The 19,968-nt window shown below is 35.8% G+C and overlaps 3 protein-coding genes across 3 annotated transcripts in view; 1 reads left to right on the top strand and 2 right to left on the bottom strand.

The window, feature by feature from the left end:
* LOC129941385 (F-box only protein 32) overlaps positions 1 to 2,670 on the top strand; it is a 52,607-nt gene extending 49,937 nt beyond the window's left edge. Inside the window, exons 4-5 of the mRNA XM_056050010.1 lie at positions 841 to 933; positions 998 to 2,670. Coding sequence (XP_055905985.1) covers positions 841 to 933; positions 998 to 1,381 — 477 coding nt within the window. The 3' untranslated portion in view covers positions 1,382 to 2,670. The remainder of the gene's footprint in view (positions 1 to 840; positions 934 to 997) is intronic.
* Positions 2,671 to 9,024: 6,354 nt separating this feature from the next.
* LOC129951806 (uncharacterized) lies at positions 9,025 to 11,006 on the bottom strand. The gene is made up of 4 exons (XM_056064156.1): positions 10,843 to 11,006; positions 10,550 to 10,800; positions 9,619 to 9,938; positions 9,025 to 9,555 (listed from the first exon to the last, which is right to left on the bottom strand). The coding sequence occupies exons 1-4, from the start codon at positions 11,004 to 11,006 to the stop codon at positions 9,025 to 9,027; spliced, it is 1,266 nt and encodes a 421-aa protein (XP_055920131.1).
* Positions 11,007 to 11,170: 164 nt separating this feature from the next.
* On the bottom strand, positions 11,171 to 14,259 carry LOC129942593 (zinc finger protein ZFP2-like). The gene is made up of 3 exons (XM_056051603.1): positions 14,065 to 14,259; positions 12,975 to 13,937; positions 11,171 to 12,908 (listed from the first exon to the last, which is right to left on the bottom strand). Exons 1-3 carry the CDS (start codon positions 14,221 to 14,223, stop codon positions 12,099 to 12,101), a joined length of 1,932 nt encoding a protein of 643 aa, XP_055907578.1. The 5' UTR covers positions 14,224 to 14,259; the 3' UTR covers positions 11,171 to 12,098.
* Positions 14,260 to 19,968: the final 5,709 nt, after the last annotated feature.

The raw sequence follows: 19,968 nt of genomic DNA, 5'->3' as shown, positions 1-19,968 counted from the left end.
CACTTTAAAAGCTGTCATCTTATGACATTTAATAAGTAAAACTACGAAATTACTGAAAATAAAACGATACAAAATTCAAAAATACATTTAAATTGATAAAATTTACTTAAACAATGCTCAGTTTTGCACAAAAAGTTTTGTTATATTTCTTGACGAGTTGATCAGATTTTGCCACCGAGATCTTGTGATTTAACAGACTTAGACTTTTTTCTTTGGAGCCACGTTAAAAATAGGGTCAATACCAATTCTCCAAAATAGATTCAACACCATTAATTTGGAATTTGTAAGGTTATCGAGAATATTTCATTTGCTACCGTTGCTTATCAATTTGAGCAAAACTCATTTCAACTCCACTTTAGCGTACAAAGACTTCAAGTCACTCTAAGACATTTTGAGATCGAAATGCATCTCTAAAAATAAAACATTAATTACAAAATGGTTGTACCCTTGATGGTTAGTGCGTTGGACTGTCATGCCAGAGGTCTTGGGTTCGATCCCTGCCTACGCCATCTAAAGTCATTTCACGGGTACTGCCTCTTGCAAGGAATTGACAAATTCTCCAAGAGTAACACTTGTCATGAAAAAGTGCTTTCTCAAATTAGCCAACATTACTCGCACACAGGAATGGTTGAGAGTTGTAAATCACTAGGCCCTAGTTCTCAACGGACTATGTTGCTCCACCCAATTTTATTTTATTTTAAATTACAAAATGGTGGCGCGTACCTTTTTTGTTTTCGAAACTTTTGTATTTTTCGAGTTCGAAAAAAGATACATTTTGTATTATTTCGAATTTAGCTAAGACAGTTAAAATATATTAATTTATTCATGTATTCATTTCAGCCTGGTCCAGAAATACGTCCAAAACTACACGACTTACCTGAAGAATGTATTAGAGAAATTATTTTAAGAATTGCTGATCATAAGGACTTGGAAGTAAGTATCCACCTATCTTTCTCAGTTTCTTTTCAAATTAATTTAAAATTATTTATATTTCTAGGCAACTTCCAGTGCATGGACCCTCATGGCAGCCTTAGTTTCCGAGCAACGTGTTTGGCGAGAATTAACTCGTTTTCATTTTAATCAAAATCAAATAAACACTGTCCTAGATATGAATAAATTTAAACTACAGCCTGGTAAAAAAGACTGGAAAAAGATCTATCATCAATTACGTCGAACTTATGGCGTCAATGATGATTATCAATTTGCTGAAGTTCTATCCTTGTGTCGCTATTGTTGTTGCCTCTTTTGGCCATCAGATGGCCATCCATGTATTGTTGATCAGTGTCCAGAATTTAAGCAGCGCCTTGAAGAAGCTGGTGGCCAATTGGAGGTATCACAGCCAGTATTGCCATCACAGTTTCTCAAATTTTTCTCTTTGTAAAAGATTTTTTAAAAGTTTCATAAAACAAGAAAAATGGAGAGAAAAAACAAATACTAAATAAAAGTTGGGGAAAATGCTTCTACACTAAAATGAAAATAACTATATATTTTAGTTAACTATACTATATAATTGATTATATACAGATTAGAGACACACTAACTAAAACTATTATTTTGTAAGAAGTCGTTAAGTATATGCGTGTATATTTAAAAAATTTATACCAACTCGGTATTATATTCTTTTATTATTCATCCTTTGTACGGCAGTTATATATTTTTAAAAACGTATATATTGCTCTTTTCATCAATATATTTATTCAAAACTATGTATTTTTGTGTCTAGAATCAAAGATTATATCAATCTATATGAAACTTATGTCGTGTTCAACATGATTATCATTTTATATATTATATATTATGTTGTGTGCTAATATTAATATCTTGTTAAATTTTTGTAATTTAATATAAATTTTTATATAAACAACAACAAAACAGAAAGTAAATTAAAACACATTTTTGTATAAGTGATATTAGAATTTATTTACTATTGAATTTTTTCAACTCGTACAGTATATAAAATCTTTTAAAAAACAAAAAGAAAATCTAAAGTAAAACGTTTTTCACCGCTGTACCAAAAAAAGGCAAATAAGATTCAGCAAAGTGGTTTTTAAGTTTTGTTTTTGAGAAATGTTGGCAATTTTGAATTTGCCAATTTTATAATCGAACAAAATGCGTATTAACTTAAAAATTTTGAACAAGAATTTATAAAGAAAACATTGAATTCCGTCTCTAAATTGAATTGGAAACAATAATATACGAAGCTGCCAGTTCATTAAAATTTATGTTCGTAAATAAGTTCCAAATATTCTATAATTTTTGATACAAACTAAAATATTATGCGAATATTTAAAATAGTAAAAACAACAACTATCAAAATGAACTGCTTTCATTAAATTTAAAAAATAAATAAAAATACAAAACAAAACACTGCTTTTTGAAATTTTGCAAATAACAAAAAAAAAATAAACAAAACATAAATTAAAATGATATTTAAAAGAGGTAAACATATTTTTTAAGTAGGTATTCTATATTATTAATAAAAGTTTAAATGCGGATAAAAAATTTAATGAATTTTCATTAAATATAAAATAATATAAAACTTTTCAAATAAAAAGAAAAAATTGCAGCATTTTATGGAAGAATTACGTGATTTATTTAGCAACAAATTAAAGAAAAAAAAATAAATGCAATATTTAAATATATGTATACCGTTTGTGAAAGAAAATAAAATCAATTTGTTTTTATTTAAAAGCGAAAATATTAATGGCACAGATGAAATGTGAGTTTAAAAGCTCTCAGTGATTTCGACTGTTCATTTGAGGGAAATAAAAACGTGGAGCATAATTTTATAAAAGCGAAAATATAGGGAAGCCTCTCTTTATAAAGGTTTATTCATTTTGCGGTGTCAAAAGTAAACGTAAATAAACACATATAACGTATTTTTTTCATAATATTTCTTTTTTATTATAAAGTTTAAACGTCGACATTTTGTTTGATTTAGATGACCACCACGAGAATAGTTGTAAACATCGATTCTTTTGAGGTGATTTTCGAACACTTTTTGACACATAGGGGGCGGTATCTCAGCAATAACTTGACGAATGTTAGTTTCTAATTTCTTAAGAGTAAAAGGTATAATAAAGCAATAAAGCCATATTCACTTGAGTTCTGTGGCATGTGGCATCATCTTGTTGAATCCACATATTCTCTAAGTCGTGTTCTTTAATAGCAGGCAAAAAAAGTCGGTTATCATATGACCATAATGCTCCGAAATGACAGTGACAGTGATTCCATCGTCCTTTTCAAAAGGTGTCCAATCACACCTCCGGACCGAAGAGCTCAACAAACAGTGCCTTTTTGTGGATGTAATGGCCTTTATTCAATTACTTGAGGATTCTCAGAACCCAAAATACGACAATTTCGTTTATTTACATACCCACTGAGTAAGAAATGTGCTTCGTAGCTGACGAAAATTGTGTTCGAAAGTCGCCGTCCACCGACTAATGTTCAAGTATCCAATCAACGTACCCAAGACGATGTGAATGGTCAGCTGGCTTCAGTTGTTGTGTGAGCTGAACTTTATATGGATGTATGTATGTAGCTGAAGATCCAAATGCATCAAGATACGCCATAATATGCCGTAAGACAGTCCTAATTCCTGAGAACGACCAGGAATCGACACATTCGGGTCTTCGGCAACACTATTTTTAGTGGTCCGAGCGAAATCCTAATCTTACCTCCCCGTGGTGAACATCGGGTGCCTAGTACCTCAACTGGAGATTGGGTTCCAACCCCAGTGGAAAGTTGTTGGGGGCAGCAAACGAGAGAGGTGGGGAGAGGTGTTTCCACTAAGGCACCTCTCCTTGTCCAGACGGCAGCGGAGGAATTCCCGAAATGGAATCAACGGTGGCGTATACAGTTCCAGTAAGGTTGAACTACTTAGTGTACACCTTATAGGGCTTCTTCGACTTATTCGGAGCCCAGGCCTATAAGGAGCGGTTTTATCCGGCTCCCCATCCTTGGAGTTATAGTTAGGATCTGGTCCTCCAGGTTGGGGGTTGTGCCGTCCTGGCCACGTAAAAGCTTTCATAGTTGCAAAGCACCAACAAGCCTCAGATACGGACGGATTTACTGTTGACAACCAACGCAAACGAATAAAGGATATGCGCGTGGAATGTTAGGTCCCTTAACAGAAAAACTGCGATATTTACTATGGTGACTGCTACCACGAAAACCAACAGCGCTTATTTAGATGTGGCTTCGTCGTTGGAGCCAGACTTAGGCAAGAAGTCTTGAGCTATAGGTGCATCAATGAGCGCCTCATGACCATAGGCATCAAGGCTAAATTCAGCAATATTAGCCTGATATGCGCGCACGCCCCCACAGAAGGGAAAGACGACAACACCAAAGATATGTTTTTCGAGCTCCTAGACAAAACATATGAGCAGTACCCTAGCTACGATATTAAAATAGTCTTAGGCGATTTTAATGCCAAGAAGGAAGGGAAGACATCTTTGGTGGAATAATCGGGAAGAACAGCCTGCACGACAACACTTCCGACAACGGATTCAGGCTCATAGATTTTGCTGTGGGGCGATACGTCATGGTAGCCATTACGCGTTTTCCACACCTCAACATACACAAAGGATCAACCAGATTGACCATATTGCGATCAACGCCAGACACGCTTTCAGCATCATGGATGTACGAACTTTCCGAGGAGCTAACTTCGACTAGGATCACCACATCGTTGTAGCCAAGGTAGCACTTCAGATTTCCAGACCCAAGGCAAAACAGGGAGGTGCTGGAAGAAGGTACCTACAACGTCGAACGGCCGAGTTACAAGTAACTACTCTCGAAGTTCTCTGCCGCCAACATAATGTATCGAAAACCAGTGGCAACATTGGCAAGATGCAATCAGAGAAGCCGCCTCTGATGTGCTGGGTTTCAAACAGCCACCAAAAAGGAACCCCTGGTTTGATGAGGAATGTCGGCAGGCAAATGCAGCCATGGATAATTCACGCTGCTCCATAAAGGTTTTAAACAACTTAACAGAACCTTTCGATGTCAAAAAGGTTTTAGACAAGGTGATGCCCTGTCATGTGATTTTTTTAACATCGTGCTTGAAAGAATAGTGCAGAGCTCCCACGTCATCACTAGAGGCACTATCTTTCAAAAGTCTTTCCAATTACTAGCATATGCTGATGACATTGACATAATCGGAAGAACTCAGCGTGATGTCAATGGGGCTTTGTGAGTATTGAGGCAAAGGTGCCAAAAATGAGTTTAACGGTTAATGAGGCAAAACAAAGTACATGCTGTCGTCAAGAAAGCACATACAACACCGACGTCTTGGTCAAAACGTCACCAACGACAGACGTAACTTTGAGGTAGTCAAGGACTTCGTCTACCTAGGCTCCGCTGTAAACGCAGAAAACAACACCAGCGCTGAGATCAAACGCAGAATAACTCTTGCTAACCGCTGTTTCTTTGGACTAAGATAGCAATTGAGTGGTAAAGTCCTCTCTCGAGGGACCAAAGTGTTGCTATATAAGACCCTTATCATCCCCGTCCTGCTATACGGTGCAGAAGCATGGACCATGACAAAAGCGGATGAAAGCACCTTGGGTCGGTTCGAGAGAAAAGTTCTTCGTGTGATCTACGGTCCCGTATGCATCGAAGGGGAGTGGAGGAGAAGATGGAACGACGAACTGTACGGGCTGTACAGCGACGTAGACTTAGCAAGAAGAGTAAAAGTCCAACGACTAAGATGGCTGGGTCACGTAGAGCGCATGGAAACCAATGCTCCGGCCCGGAAAGTCTTCGAATCCGCACCCACAGGACAGCGCAGTAGAGGAAGACCGCGGATCAGGTGGCGCGCACAAGTGGAAGGTGACCTCACCCAACTTGGAGCGCGAAACTGGAGACATCTAGCTAGGGACCTAACTAGATGGAGAAGTTTGTTGGGTGAGGCCCTAGTTCACACAGGACTGTAGCGCCACCTTAAGTAAGTAAGTAAGTAATCACTGGTAATGTTTGCTGAAAATCACCAGATAATAGTAGAATAGCTCCACCAAAAAGTCTGTCATTACTGTTTAAATGTTTAAATCCTGCAAAGTTTTATTAACTGCTTCGAGTGAATGTTTATGAGCCATGGTACACTCATCCCAAATTATGATTGAACTCCTTTGTAACACTGTAGCCATTCCACTCCTTTTCTTAATGTTACACATAGCATTTGGATTTTTATGGACATCTAGTGGTAATTTAAAAGCAGAATGTGCTGTTCGACCACCATCTAACAAAGTAGCAGCTACGCCTGATGATGCAATTGCTAATGCAATTTTCTTTTGTGACCGTACTTTCGGAAGGATCAACGATATCAAAAGTGTTTTACCAGTTCCACCTGGTGCATCCAAGAAAGAGAAACCACTTTTTTTAGCATCAACAGCCAACATAATCCGATTGTATTCATTAGTAATTAACGGTTCATTATTAGCAACAATTGTAGCTAAATCAAGATTATTAAATTGTTCTTCTCGCTGCAAATCGCTATTCACTAAGTCTATAGGTGGACGATTAGGTGATGGCATACCATAATGACTAAGTGATGAATTTGAGATCATAATGCATAAGTTTTCAATTAATATCAATGCTTCATTATACATATCTGGTGATAAATCTGGATTTGGACATTGGTTTGTTTGTTTAAGTCGGTATAGTATATCTTCAGTCACGTAGTTTTTATATTTTTCACACATTTTAGATGACTGTGTTGAAAAAATGTCGTCAAGATGATTTCAAATAGTTGACGAATACAACTTGGCGAGGACGTTAAAGCTGCGTCAGCAAGTGTCAGATCCCAATGTTTGTCATCTTCTAAAAGTTGCAACTCACGACATGCATCTTGATACGTACTAAACACTCGACCATTAACTTTTCGTAAGAAGTGGAAAGAGATTGGTCCAGGAACATTAACCAACAACAAATGCAAAAAGAAGCATTCACGTTGTTTTGGATGTACTGTATAAAGTCGCCCCAGTGTCTTAGATTAGATAAATATACCTGCTATAGAAGGATGTGGTTCTACTTTTTTACGTGGCTCCCATTTTTTTGTTAAGATGTTCCATGTAAAATAGCATGGAATATCGGTATACAATAATGTTCTTGCGAATTTGCCAAAGGCATCAGTTTTTTGACAAAGTGAGAAAAATCCAGTTAACGTCGTTTTTGGTGGTTCAAATGCTCTTTGAAAAACATTCTCCTCAGTGAACGTTGACCATTTTCAAGATGCACTGCAAGATGTTGGATAGATGGTTCTCTGTGGTGTATGGGAAAACTAAGTATACGCCAGATAGCTTCGTTCCTGCTAATGTATCTGCCCATTTGGTATCGTGCTATTTCGTCATAAGTTCCACATAAGTTACTAAGTTGTGCTTAATGGTTTGCACAGAACTCAAAGTTTGACATAAATGAACCTAAGTGAAACTTATTTTATGGGGAAAATATAGTAGGGCATAAAACCTTAAGTTTCACTTAGGAGATTATGTTGTGTGTTGACATTTCAGTAAATTGTTGTGCCAAAAAAGTAGTTCTTTGTTCAAACTAAAATAAAATAATAACAATGAATTTTGAATTGGACGATTTGCTGGAAGATGATGTGGAGGTCCTTGAATTGATTGAAGTTGGTGTCCCCCGTCAGGTTTACGATGGGAATGAGTACTTTTTTAGTTTCGATGAATTGGCCTTCCTGCCTGTGCCACCTTAATTTAAAAAATTAATTTTCGCGGGTACTGCCTCTTGCGAGGAATTGACAAGAGTAATTCTTGTCATGAAAAAGTGCTTTCTCAAATTAGCCGTTCGAATTCGGCCTTAAATTGTAGGTCCCTTCCATTCCTGACAACAGTACTCGCACACAGGAATGGTTGAGAGTTGTAAGTCACTAGGCCCTGGTTCACAACGGACTGTTGCGCCACCCCATTTGATTTGAATTGGCCTTCTACAAAAGATTTTGTTTGACTAAAAAGATGGCTATCCATGTATTAGAACAAATCGAGAAGGATCTAGAACGACCTTATAACAGGTTTGATACATGTCTTTTATAACAAATCCTTGAAAAAAATTTTCCGTCTTCCAGAAATAATTCAATTCCACCCATAAACCAGCTATTGGTAGCTCTACGATTCTTTGCTACAGGCAATCATCTTTTAAGTATTGCTGATTTTGGAGGGATGCATGTTTCAACTGTTTCAAGAATAGTTTCAAGAGTTGCCACAGGAATTGCAAAGCTGTATAGGAAATATATTAAAATTCCATCTACATCATCAGAAGTTTCACAGGTTAAAAGGGATTTTTTTGATATAGCATCTTTTCCTTCTGTTATTGGTGCTGTTGACGGAACACATGTTAAAATTCAGTCTCCAGGTATGATAAAATATGGTTTCATTTCACACGAAATTCAAATTTGTCTCAGGGGGGTCCGATGCAGAAATATTTAGGAATAGAAAAAGCTATTTTTCAATAAATGTACAGGGAGTATGTACTGCAAAAATGGTGTTTACTGATGTGGTTGCAAGGTGGCCTGGTTCTGCTCATGATGCTACAATTTTTAATAGCAGTAAAATAAGAGCCAAGATGGAAAGTCCAGATTTTACTGATTGCGTTATTCTGGGTAAAAAATTTGGTTATAATGATTTCATAGTATATGCAGTATAACTTTACCGCAGGTGATTCCGCTTACCCACAAAAACCATATTTGATGACACCATTGCTCAGTCCCCGTGACACGGCAGAACAACTTTATAATGAGTCTCAAATACGAACAAGAGGTCCTATAGAAAAATCCTTTGGAATATTGAAAAGACGGTTTCCTGTACTGGCATACGGCTGTCGTCTACAATTAAAGACGACATTGATAATTATTGTGGCAACATGTGTTTTGCACAACATACTTCGATACAATGGTGTGTCATTAGAACCTCCTGAAAGCGTAGATTTTGACCCAGAAGACATTCAAAACGCAATTAATTCAGGAGAGAAAGAAGAAATAAGAATTTTTTTGAGAATGTAGTATTAAAATGTTTATTATTTGGGATTAAGGTTTCCCAAGTCCTTAAGGATACTACATGTCTCACACATTCTGAACGAATCACTTTTGATTTTTTTAAGAAATTCTGTCTTTATTTCTATATCCAATTCCAAAGAACGTTTTCTTAACTCGTGTTCAATAGAGGCTGTATATTTTTTTTGAGTCGCTTCCTCTTTTTGGGTATCATATTGAAGCTTAGCAAGCTCAATTTTTATTTCCGATAGCTGTTTATATTGCTCGGTTATTTTGCTGCTAGGTAATGTTGAAGCAACTGGTCTGCGCCTTCCACACCAGTTACTTTTATTTTCTGTTTTTGTGGTTGAATTGTCAAACTGCTTTTTAAATCCTTTGGACATAAGAATGCTAGTTTTTGGGCTATTGTCATCAATATTTTCATAAATAACTTCCTGCTCATCAGATATATTCTCATGACTTCTCTTTAATTTTGGATGTATCGGGTTTCTCAATTGACTAGGTTTGTATTTTCCCCAATCCTTAATTGGTTCATCATCCTGCCTTTCTTCAATCTGTAAATTCAAAAAATACATACAAAATAAAGTTAATAAAAACCAACAAAATATTCTTCTTACAATGTTTGTACTGGTTCCGGGTTCATTTTCGAACAACTCATCTGCACCATCACCATCAAAAATGTTTTCATATCCAGTTATTGTTTTTGGATTCATAATGGCTATGGCAAGATCAAAGTTTTCATCGCGTACATTTATGGCCTTGCCACCTCCAGTCTGAATTCTGGACATTTTTTCGTCTGCGGCCACCTTGCTAATTTCTTTTTTATAGCCTTGGTAAAATTTTTTGACGGTCCTGTAGCATGCTGAATCCGAATGGGAATTAAAATTCGATGCTTTTCTCTCCCAAGCTGTTTCTTTTTCCTTCCACGTAACTCCATCTGTTTTTTTATTTTCAATTATTGCTTTTTCTTCATAAGCACATTCTAAAAAAAGTGTTCGCTTTTCTTTTAGGGAAAAATTGGGATTTCTTGTCCTTTTTTTGTCAGAAATTATTAATAACTTTTGAACAAACACAAAGCGTCTTACAATCTATTCATAAATTTACCGTTTTTGAAATATCACACATACGTTTACACAATTTGAATTTTTTGACATTTTACATCTAAGCGAAGTTGGCTACGTTTCATTTTATGTGTAACTTAGTAAAGTGGAACATACAAATTTTCTGACAACCAAAAATAAATTATGTTATACTTAGAATTTAAGATGTACTTAGTTATGGCACAGATTTAAGAAGAGTATCAGCAAACGGGCCTTAATGCATTTAATGGAACTACTAAGCTCAACATTAATATGAGCCTTGTATGTTTTTGAGAGCAGCGGAGAGTACGGTACCATCCATTAATTGTCAATTTCTAATTGGTTAGAATTTGACGTTCTTATTTTGAATGTGTGACCACCGTTATCGGCATTTCTACGGCGATACAACGGATAACCATCGACATCAGAAATAGCATCATTCGTGAATTTCTTAGGAATTTTATTTTACATTTCCCATCTTCCATGCAGGGCGATGTCATATTAAAAGCACAACACGGCCCGTGAATCATGTGACTTGTAACAATGTCAAATAATTCTTGATCAATTGATGAATCTGGAATTTCGGCTGAAATAATTTGATCAATTTCATCTGGACGAATTTTAACATCAAGCCAAATTAAAATGTGAGCATGACGTAAGCCTCGCTTTTGCCACTCAATTGAATACAACCAACAACACGCTTTGCCAAAGACTGAATATCTTACAATAAAATCAATTAAGGATTATAATTTTTGTTTAAACACTCGTGCAGTAATGCCGTGACGATGTATCGACTGTTGACCTGGTAATAATAAAGTTTGTATTTCCTCCCAATTTGGATTGCACGTAAATGTTATAAACAAATCTGGACGTCCGCAATGACGGACATACTCGTAAGTCATCGTGTCCTGAATGTATTCTTGCATGTTTCGTGGACTACCGATGTATGTGATACCTAAAACAACTTGTTCATCATTCGTCTTGAACTTTTGAAAAGCTAGAAATTTGGAAATAATATAAAATTATCCGTATTTTTGCATTTGGCTACAAAGTAAAATAAAACTAATCATTCGTTTTTGGATATTTTTCAATATATTTGAATTTTAAGTACACATAAAAGGGAGATATAAAAAAACCTCATTTCTTAATATTGAAAAACAAAAAAATGACCAAAAGAGCCAACTTATTACAAAATTGTTAAAGGTTTAATATGATTTTTTTTTTCTAGGTAAAGAAATAATACTCAATAATATGACATTTTCCTTCTAAAAATTAAAAACATAATACGGTATTTTACTTCACTTTCGTAAGCTGCTAATTTCCACGATTTTTGACCTAAATGTTTGTTATTAAATATAAAAGTTGCAAAGAACAACAATTAACTTAATGAGAGTTATTTATTTCATGAAGTTTCATTTAAAATATAAATTAATGAAATTTAAATTTAAACCAAACAGTTAATTAAACTGAACTGAAATAATTTCCTTTAAGATAACTGTAAATAGCACTGTTCGTGAATTCAACACTTTAACTGTCAATGGTAAGTTCTTGCATCAAAGAATGGGATGGCTAAGATAACTTAAGGGACTTCATTTGCAGTCAACTTCATTCCTTAAACGTACATTTTGACGAAAGCAATTAGTAAGTTTTTCAGTTGAATGAAAAAACATGATCAAATGTCATTTTGACAGAAGAAGATTTGAGTTAATAGTTATGAAGATTTTGTTTGACTAACTTTCCAGTCAATTTTCCAATAAGTTGTTTTAATTGGAAGTTAATTTTTTGGCAGTTGGCCAACTGAAAACTTGCCTAACCAATAATACTTGTATTGTTTTTCCTTTGGATGAATAAATATATAAATAATAATAATGATATACCTACTGCAGGAAAAGGGTTCTGAGTTCTGACTAGCTCAATCTTTAAAAACTAGTTTTCTGAATCATTGGGTTCTTATACAAAAATCTTTCGTAAAGAAGGCAACAAAGTGATTTAGAGTTACAATTTGACTTCCATTCCATCTAATTGCCTCCATTGACAACATAGAAAGTAGTCTTACTTCCAACCGGGTTCATGGGATCCTGGTATGAAATACAAACCAATTGATTCATTAGCAATTCCTGCTGCTGTTGTTGCTGAACAATAGAATTCTCATCATTCGGAATATCTGTCACAATCACATCTGAATTCCATGGATTTGCATCATCCTTGCCAACAACTTCATCCATGATGTTCATTAAGGAATTGCTAACATTTGGCAGGACAACACTTTCCATTAAGGAATTGCTAACACTTGGCAGGACAACATTTTGCATTAAGGAATTGTCAACAATTGGAACCACAACATTGCCCATCCCCCTAAACGAATTGGATGCTACCGCCATGAGTTCATTATCTTCAGGAATTCGATTTGGTTCCACAATCGATGCAACAGCTTCGTCAAGCAAATTGGATTCGATTAGTGAAATCGGTGTGGATTTTGGTATCTTTGGTTTGGGATGATTTCGTTTGTGTTTTTTGAGATTAGATGGATCTGAGAATTTCATGGGACACACATTACAAACATACGGTTTCTCTCCAGTATGTATTCGGATGTGTTTTCTGAGATTGCTCCTTTGGGAAAATGGCCTGCCACATATTTTACACTCTACCATTGGTTTGGGTTTTGGGAGTGTTGTTTCTAGAACCACGTGGGTTTTTTGATGTAGATTACATTGTGATGAGGTCTTGAAGGAAGCCCCACACTTAAGACAGACAAATGGACGATAGCCAGTGTGAATGCGTTTGTGTATTTTAAGATTCGACTTCTGACTGAAACTCTTCTTACAGACCTATGGGAAACATGAAGTGAGTTAGAATTAAAATAAGAAAGTGAAATGTCTAAACTTTTAACTTACCGAACATGAATGGGGCTTAAGGCCATCGTGAATGGTCTGCAAATGCACTTGGAGGGAGCGCTTGTGTTTGAATGTTTGCGAGCAGACGTGGCATTTGAAAAAATTCTCCTGGAAATGTCTGGTTTTGTGGACTTTGAGAACGAACTTCTTCTTAAATTTAGCCAGACAAATATCACACTGAAACGGCCGATTGGGGGAATGTGTCTTTCCGTGGCGTTGAATGGCCATTTTCGTATCGAATGTCTTTGGGCACTTCAAACAAATGAACTTCCTCACTTTTTTAATGGTTTTTTCTTCTTCTTGTGTCGCCTCCTCGACGTTAGCTGGAGGTGTTTCTATTATGCCCAATCCCGAGTGATTGCTTTCCCGCACATGGGCATCGTACATGGTCTTGGCTTTGAAGACTGCTTGGCATTCAGTGCATTCGTACATGATGTTCGTGTGGCTGGAGAGGTGGGTGTAGAAGGCGTGTTCCATTGAGAAGCTCTCCTCACAGAAGTCACATTGATAACGAGTGCTGTTTCTATTGGAATCCTGTTGGATTGAAAACATCTCACAAAATTTCATCCCATTCTCGTCTTCGATGTGGGCGATAGTCTCTTTTTTCTCTATTTTAGATTGTCTTGATTTTCGTTTCGCTAAGCCTATTTCGCTGTACAGATCTTCCAGCTCGTTGCCTTGCATTGAGTCTTTGAATCTCTCAGGGATTTTGGGAACCCGTTTGCCATTTACTCTGAGTTTATCAAAACCCGCTGCTCCTCCATCCAGCTGGCTCACATCGACAGAGAACCAACGTTCGAATTTTGGCTTAGGTTTTCTTCCAGGTTTCCGAGGGTAGCCAAATAGTTCCCCCATCTGACGTTGTCCATTGCTTATCACTTCGAAAAACTGAACTATGGCTTCGAATTGAAGATGACATTGGGAGCATATCCAATTTGGGTAAATTTGAATATTTGGGTCTAACTGAAAAGAGAAAAATTCCAACTTCCGGTTGATGTATAAGATATTCTTTAAAGAGGATGGGTTTTGATGAGAGGGGTGATTTTTTTGTTTCTTTTTAAATAAAACGAGGGAAACCCTAGAAATTCACCTTGATTGAAATGAGAGAACATATTTGAATGGCGATTTTTTCGATTTCACTGTTGGTGTCGAATAGAATTTGTCCGTTTTCACTTTCTAGAGCACAAATACGACAAACATTTAATTTATTTTGTGGATTTATTGGTTGCAAATCCAAGAAATCAGTCATTTTCACAGAGCAACATCGACCAGAACCCGGAGCGCTCAGCTGATCTGATAACTTTTGGATTTGTTTTGAAAATGTTTGACAGTTTAAAGCAGTGCCATCACATATGGTTTAAGTTTCTATTAAAGCTTGATACACAATGGGGCGACGGGAATAGTAAGTTTGAGTTGATTAACGCTCTGTTTGTTTAATATCCATATTTTGATAAGTCTCGCCACCACAAGACACTCAGATTTGCCCTTCAATTGGTTCAGCCCTTGATAGTGTGATTTTTTAATTCAGAAAGTTGTGACTTTTGCTTGCAGAACGTGGTGTTATTCTAAATTGCTTAAAATAAAAACTATATTATTTTTGACATTTTTACTAGAAATTCACGTTGATGTTATCTGTACCTTAACGCTTATAGCTTTTCTATAGGTTCGGCGAAAATATAGAAACATTATTGAAACTTTATAAAAATATACGCCCTTATTTTCTTTAAGAAATACGTTCACTGAGGTCTCTCTCTCGTCTCTCTTCACCAAATCAAGTTTGAATTGTGTAACCAGAGGCACAACCACCCGTTTTTTTATAATTAGCGAACACTAAAGGGGTTTTGTATAACTTATGCCAAATACACAGTATGAGCATTAGAAAAAGGGGGAAGGGTTGGATAGGAGGTGTCGGTGTACATTGATTTTAAATTTCTGAACATTGCAATGACAGTGGCAAGGCGTTAAACATTTGCGTAGTACGGCTAAAGAAGAACATCTGTACTTCATAGTACGGCCGAAGTTGGGCTCTCAAGGGTAAACTGATGAACATTCCTCGAAGCTCGGGTATTAAGGTTAAATTGTTTAAGGAGAGGAATTCAACTGGCTATTTCACAAGAGCACAATTCGTTAAAATAACGGTAAAAAGGGTGAGGCAAGAAACCTTGCGTCGATGTTCGAGTGACGTTAACGAGTTGATGATGTTAATGTCACCAATCATTTTAAAAACTCTTTTTTGAATATTGTCCAAGATGCTTAGTTTCGGACGTATACAGATTTTGTAGATTGTAGCCAAATCAGACAACAGGAATAAGGTTCGTAAATTTTACCAAAAGGTAAAAAAACCTCCCAAGGGTACCAGCCACGAACCTTGGGAGCGTCGTAGTTCAACTGCAGTCGATGATGAAAATATGGAAAGATCACTTCTCCAAATTATATAACGGCGATGACGTACCGAATTCCGCTGTAAGGGAACCTCGGCGACGTAGATCAACAATTCCGCCTAACCGACCTTAACGAAGTGAAGATAGCTATATCTAAACTTAATTCAAACAAAGCTGCTGGAGCTGACAGCATCGCTGCGGAACTATTCAAAGCAGCAGGCGATGATTTGGTACGGAGCATGCACCAACTCATCTGCAAAATGTGGTCGGAAGAAAGCATGCCCGATGAGTGGAATCTCAGCATAGTGTGCCCGATACATAACAAAGGAGACCCTCTAAACTGCGCCAACTATACAGAGGCATCAGTCTCCTTAACATTGCGTATAAGATCCTCTCTGCCGTATTATGTGAACGTCTAAAGCCATTCGTCAACAACCTGATTGGTCCTAATCATTGTGGCTTCAGACCAGGAAAGTCCACTATCGACCAAATATTCACACTTTGGCAGATCTTGGAAAAAAACCCAGGAGCTTCAAATAGATACAGACCATCTCTTTATTGATTTTAAAGCCGCGTATGACAGCATATATAGGGAAGAGCTCTACCAAGCAATGTCTAGTTTTGGCATTCCTGTCAAACTTATCCGTTTGTGCAGAATGACGATAGAGAATGCACGCTGCTCTATCAAGGTCGGAAAAGATCTCACCGATGCATTTGATGTCAAAAAAGGTTTTAGACAAGGCGATGCACTGTCATGCGACTTCTTTAACATCGTTCTGGAAAGAATTGTGCAAAACTCAACCGTCAACACTAAAGGCACAATCTTCCAAAGGTCCATCCAATTACTTGGATACGCAGATGATATTGACATAATTGTCAAGCGTGATGTCAGTGGAGCGTTTTTGAGCATTTTGAGCAACATCGCGTATGTCATCGCTCCATAAAAGGTGGTTGCTGATGCAGGATGTCAAGATTTTGCGTTTCATTAATGCCAACTCATAGATAGTGGCAAAGAGGGTTTATCTCGCCTTAACGATACAAGACAGCATTGCGTTTTCGAAGCATTACATTCCAAACGATTCTATTAACCATTGTACAATGCTGTGTAGTTCGGAATTTTATGGGCTAATCATATTTTGTCGTTGCAGTTCCACATCCGAAGAGGAGAGTTGTGCGTCTGGAAACGAAATTGAAAAGCTAAGAGTACTATCGTCAGCGAAACAATGTGTTTGATTTGAATGATGCCTTGAAGAAAATATAAAAAAAATGTTTTAATTGTTGAGTTCAATTCGTTATGTCAAATCATAGAGAAATATACTTACTTTACTTTACTTAGATATATACATATCTCTATGATTTACATTACGCTTTAAGAAGATTATGTTTTATTTAATTTATTCACTTATGTATTTTTTGGAATTCATTTTTCAACGAGTGATTAGTTGCGGGTGGTAAGTGCGCAGGACAGTCATGCCAATCACGGTTACTACCTCTTGCGAGGAATTAACAAATCCTCGGCTTAAAACTCCAACTATGACAGCATTACTCGCGTTTAGGAATAGTTGAGAGTTTGAAGTCTTTAGACAGTAGTTTTCAATGGCGATACCGAATTTCTTAATTTATAAGCTTTTATTTAAGCTCTATTCATTATTGCAATTCAAATTCAAATTTATAAAATGGTTTTCATTCAATTCAAATTTAAATTTATAAAATTATATATTAATTATAACAGAATGAAAACCATGTTTATACGTTTTAACATATAAATGTAAAGCCGGCCATGCACAACTGAACTAATTGGATTAATAAGACATGGTCCAAATTAACTTAGCGTACACGACAAAGCTAAAGCCACTTTTGACAAATTGGTTAGTTTCATATTTTCTTTTATGAAAATATTTTTTTGTGGATTTGTTTTTAAAAATGAACACCGTGTTTACTATTTTCCATATGTAAACTGGAAAATGGGCTAGAGAAATTATATGAGAACAAGGGATAGTGAGGGTATGCTTAAGTTCAATTATTATGTGAGATAGATTTAGATAGGCGAACCTAAATTGTGTAATCAGACAGAACTACTCATTGGTACTTAATTTTTGATATGCTAAAAATCCAAACGGATCGCCATTTTGGTAGAAAAAACCTAGTACTATCATCGTTGATCTTATGGGCCTGGTCTTTAGTGGCTACGGAGACAGTAAAGTTTTTTGTATTTCGCTTTCGTATATAAAACTTTCAACGCCATCTTGAGGCTAGCCCGAGCAAAAAAAAGCTCCATGATAATATTATTATATTTTTTATACAAAGTCGATGTGGCTAAAACGAGCTTCCTCAGTTTCTCCACTCACGGTGGTTTTTGGCCCACTTGGCCCCTTTATTAGAGGCTCAGCTTTAATTAAATGACGTGGATAATTTTACTTGATACATTTATGCCGAAAAGTATATAAATATCGCAATTCAAAAGTGAGGAATAATTTATTTATGTTTTAATTTTTTTTTTAAGTTTTACTTTTTCATATAATGCAACACGCAAAAACGTTTGTTTTGACATTTCTTCGCAGATTTTTTTATTTCAGTGGTGGTATCCTTGATTTTTTTTAGAATTTCATTTAATTTTTTTATTTAATTTTTAGGAAATTTGGTTTGATATTTGATAGAAAATTTTGTAAAAGGTGCTATTTGTATAGAACAAGACAGAAAATTGTTTTATGTCTTCTAGTCGTCAAATGCAAAAGAAATCTTGCAAATATCCGACCTCGCATATACCAAAAATCCTATGGTGTTCGAAGCAGGTTCTATAGCTCTTTGTTTGTTCGTCATAATTTCCAATTGGAACTTAAGCTTGGAATTTTAAAGCTATTCTATAGAGACCCTTAGCTCAGTGTGCAAAAAGGTCAAAACTCTACCTTGTAGTGCTACATAATCCTAAAATATAATTTTAAAGCGTTTTGTGCCATTGTGTGTTATTAGTCTCAGACTTTCTTATGCTGCGTGTTTCGCATATTTTCTTTTGAACATTCATCCCGTCAATCTTGCATTATTACACTAGAGTGTTTTTCGGTTGCGGGTTTTTGACACTTCTCTTTTATTTGTTGTTCTCATCTCATCCGATGAAGAAATGTTGTAAGATGTGTAAGACCTTTGTGAGGATGCTATACGAATTTCCAAGCAAACGAAGAAAGGGGATTGGATTAAAATGTGGAGAGAAAATAAATCTGACTTCGGATCCTTCACTTTCTTGACGAAAGAATTAAAGCCTAGTACATACTTCCTCGTGAAGTGAACGTTCGCCAGTGGAGAAAGTGAACTTTTGACATTGCTCACTCGTACACACTTGTGTATGTACTAGGCTTTAAATACGGAAACCAAATGTCAAAGCGTGAATTGCCCGTGAACGAAAACTCTCCACTTTGTTCTCCACTCAGCTTCACGAGCAAGTTCACGGGTGAACCAAAAACTGAAATTTGTATGGGTTCACGAGATGGTTCACAAGTATGTACTAGGCTTAAAATCGAATGATAAACCATCGTTTTTTTTTACAATTATATAAGAATGAATGAAGAAACTTTTAACCTGCCTTTGTCGTTCATTGGAAATAACGACGCAATATCAAAGCAAAGCTTCAACTACCAAGCTAGACTCTCTCAACCATTCCTTCATTTAAATTAATTCGGTTATAAGGTATTTAATCCACTTGAAATTGTCCGGTGTCTTTTTTACTGGGAAACATTAGAAACAATAATAAACCAATGTCAAGAAAATAGAATGCCAAGAAAAAGAAACGTTTAAACTCATCTAAGACAATCCTGAACTTAAAACTCTGAGGTTTGAGACTTATCGAAGTATTTCTGTTTCACCAACTTTGTCTTTCTCACGTATTTGCATCTTTCTTTAAACTTTGATAAACATCAACAGTCTTATTTAAAAACGCTGTATAGAGCCTACATAAAGTTATGTTATCTCTATAATGCCTCTAAACGCAAAAATGCTATTTATAAAACTTATACAAGGTTGCATAGTCCCATAATAAGCTAAACGCGTTTTGAGGTTGAATAGAGCCTACATAAGGAAATTATTGTTATTATTATTTCGTAAATGTCATTTTGATTTCTCTCCTCTCTTTTTGAAATTAAAATAAAAACAATAATGCCTCTCGAGTTTAGCTCGTGAGCCGAAGAAACGAAGAATCTAAAAAAAATATAGATTTTCGAAAGAGAATATCATACAAATAATTGGAATTATTTTGTTATATTTTAGTTGCTATGACAACTAGCAGATTTTATAGTACTTTTGGCACTTTTTTTGATATAAGCATTGTATAACTAAAATTTATAGCAGATTTTTTTATAAATAGGAATTTTTGCAACGTTACATAGAGCCTACATAAATCCTTATTCACTGTATAACTATTCATCTGTTTAGCGAATTCTATTAAATAAGACTGCAAATATCAAAAATTTATAATGCTTTTAGTACATAATCCAATATGTTTGTACCTTAATGCCAACAAAACTGAGCTAAAATAACTAACATCACTCAAAACTGTGCTCAAAAGCGCTCAAAAGTAGAACTGTCACTTTTTTTCCATCCATACACAAAATTTTTGTATTGCG

Source organism: Eupeodes corollae, chromosome 1 (genome assembly GCF_945859685.1).
Source record: "Eupeodes corollae chromosome 1, idEupCoro1.1, whole genome shotgun sequence".
NCBI lineage: Eukaryota > Metazoa > Arthropoda > Insecta > Diptera > Syrphidae > Eupeodes > Eupeodes corollae.
This window is presented reverse-complemented; position numbering and strand designations above follow the sequence as displayed.

Coding starts and splice junctions, on each gene's coding strand:
- LOC129951806 (XM_056064156.1), bottom strand. CDS start 11,006: ATGCAAGAATACATTCAGGACACGATGACTTACGAGTATGTCCGTCAT. Junction 10,801..10,842: donor CACGGCATTACTGCACGAGT/GTTTAAACAAAA, acceptor TTTTATTGTAAG/ATATTCAGTCTTTGGCAAAG. Junction 9,939..10,549: donor CTGCATGGAAGATGGGAAAT/GTAAAATAAAAT, acceptor ATAAAAAAACAG/ATGGAGTTACGTGGAAGGAA.
- LOC129942593 (XM_056051603.1), bottom strand. CDS start 14,223: ATGACTGATTTCTTGGATTTGCAACCAATAAATCCACAAAATAAATTA. Junction 13,938..14,064: donor GTTCTCTCATTTCAATCAAG/GTGAATTTCTAG, acceptor TTCTCTTTTCAG/TTAGACCCAAATATTCAAAT. Junction 12,909..12,974: donor TTAAGCCCCATTCATGTTCG/GTAAGTTAAAAG, acceptor TGTTTCCCATAG/GTCTGTAAGAAGAGTTTCAG.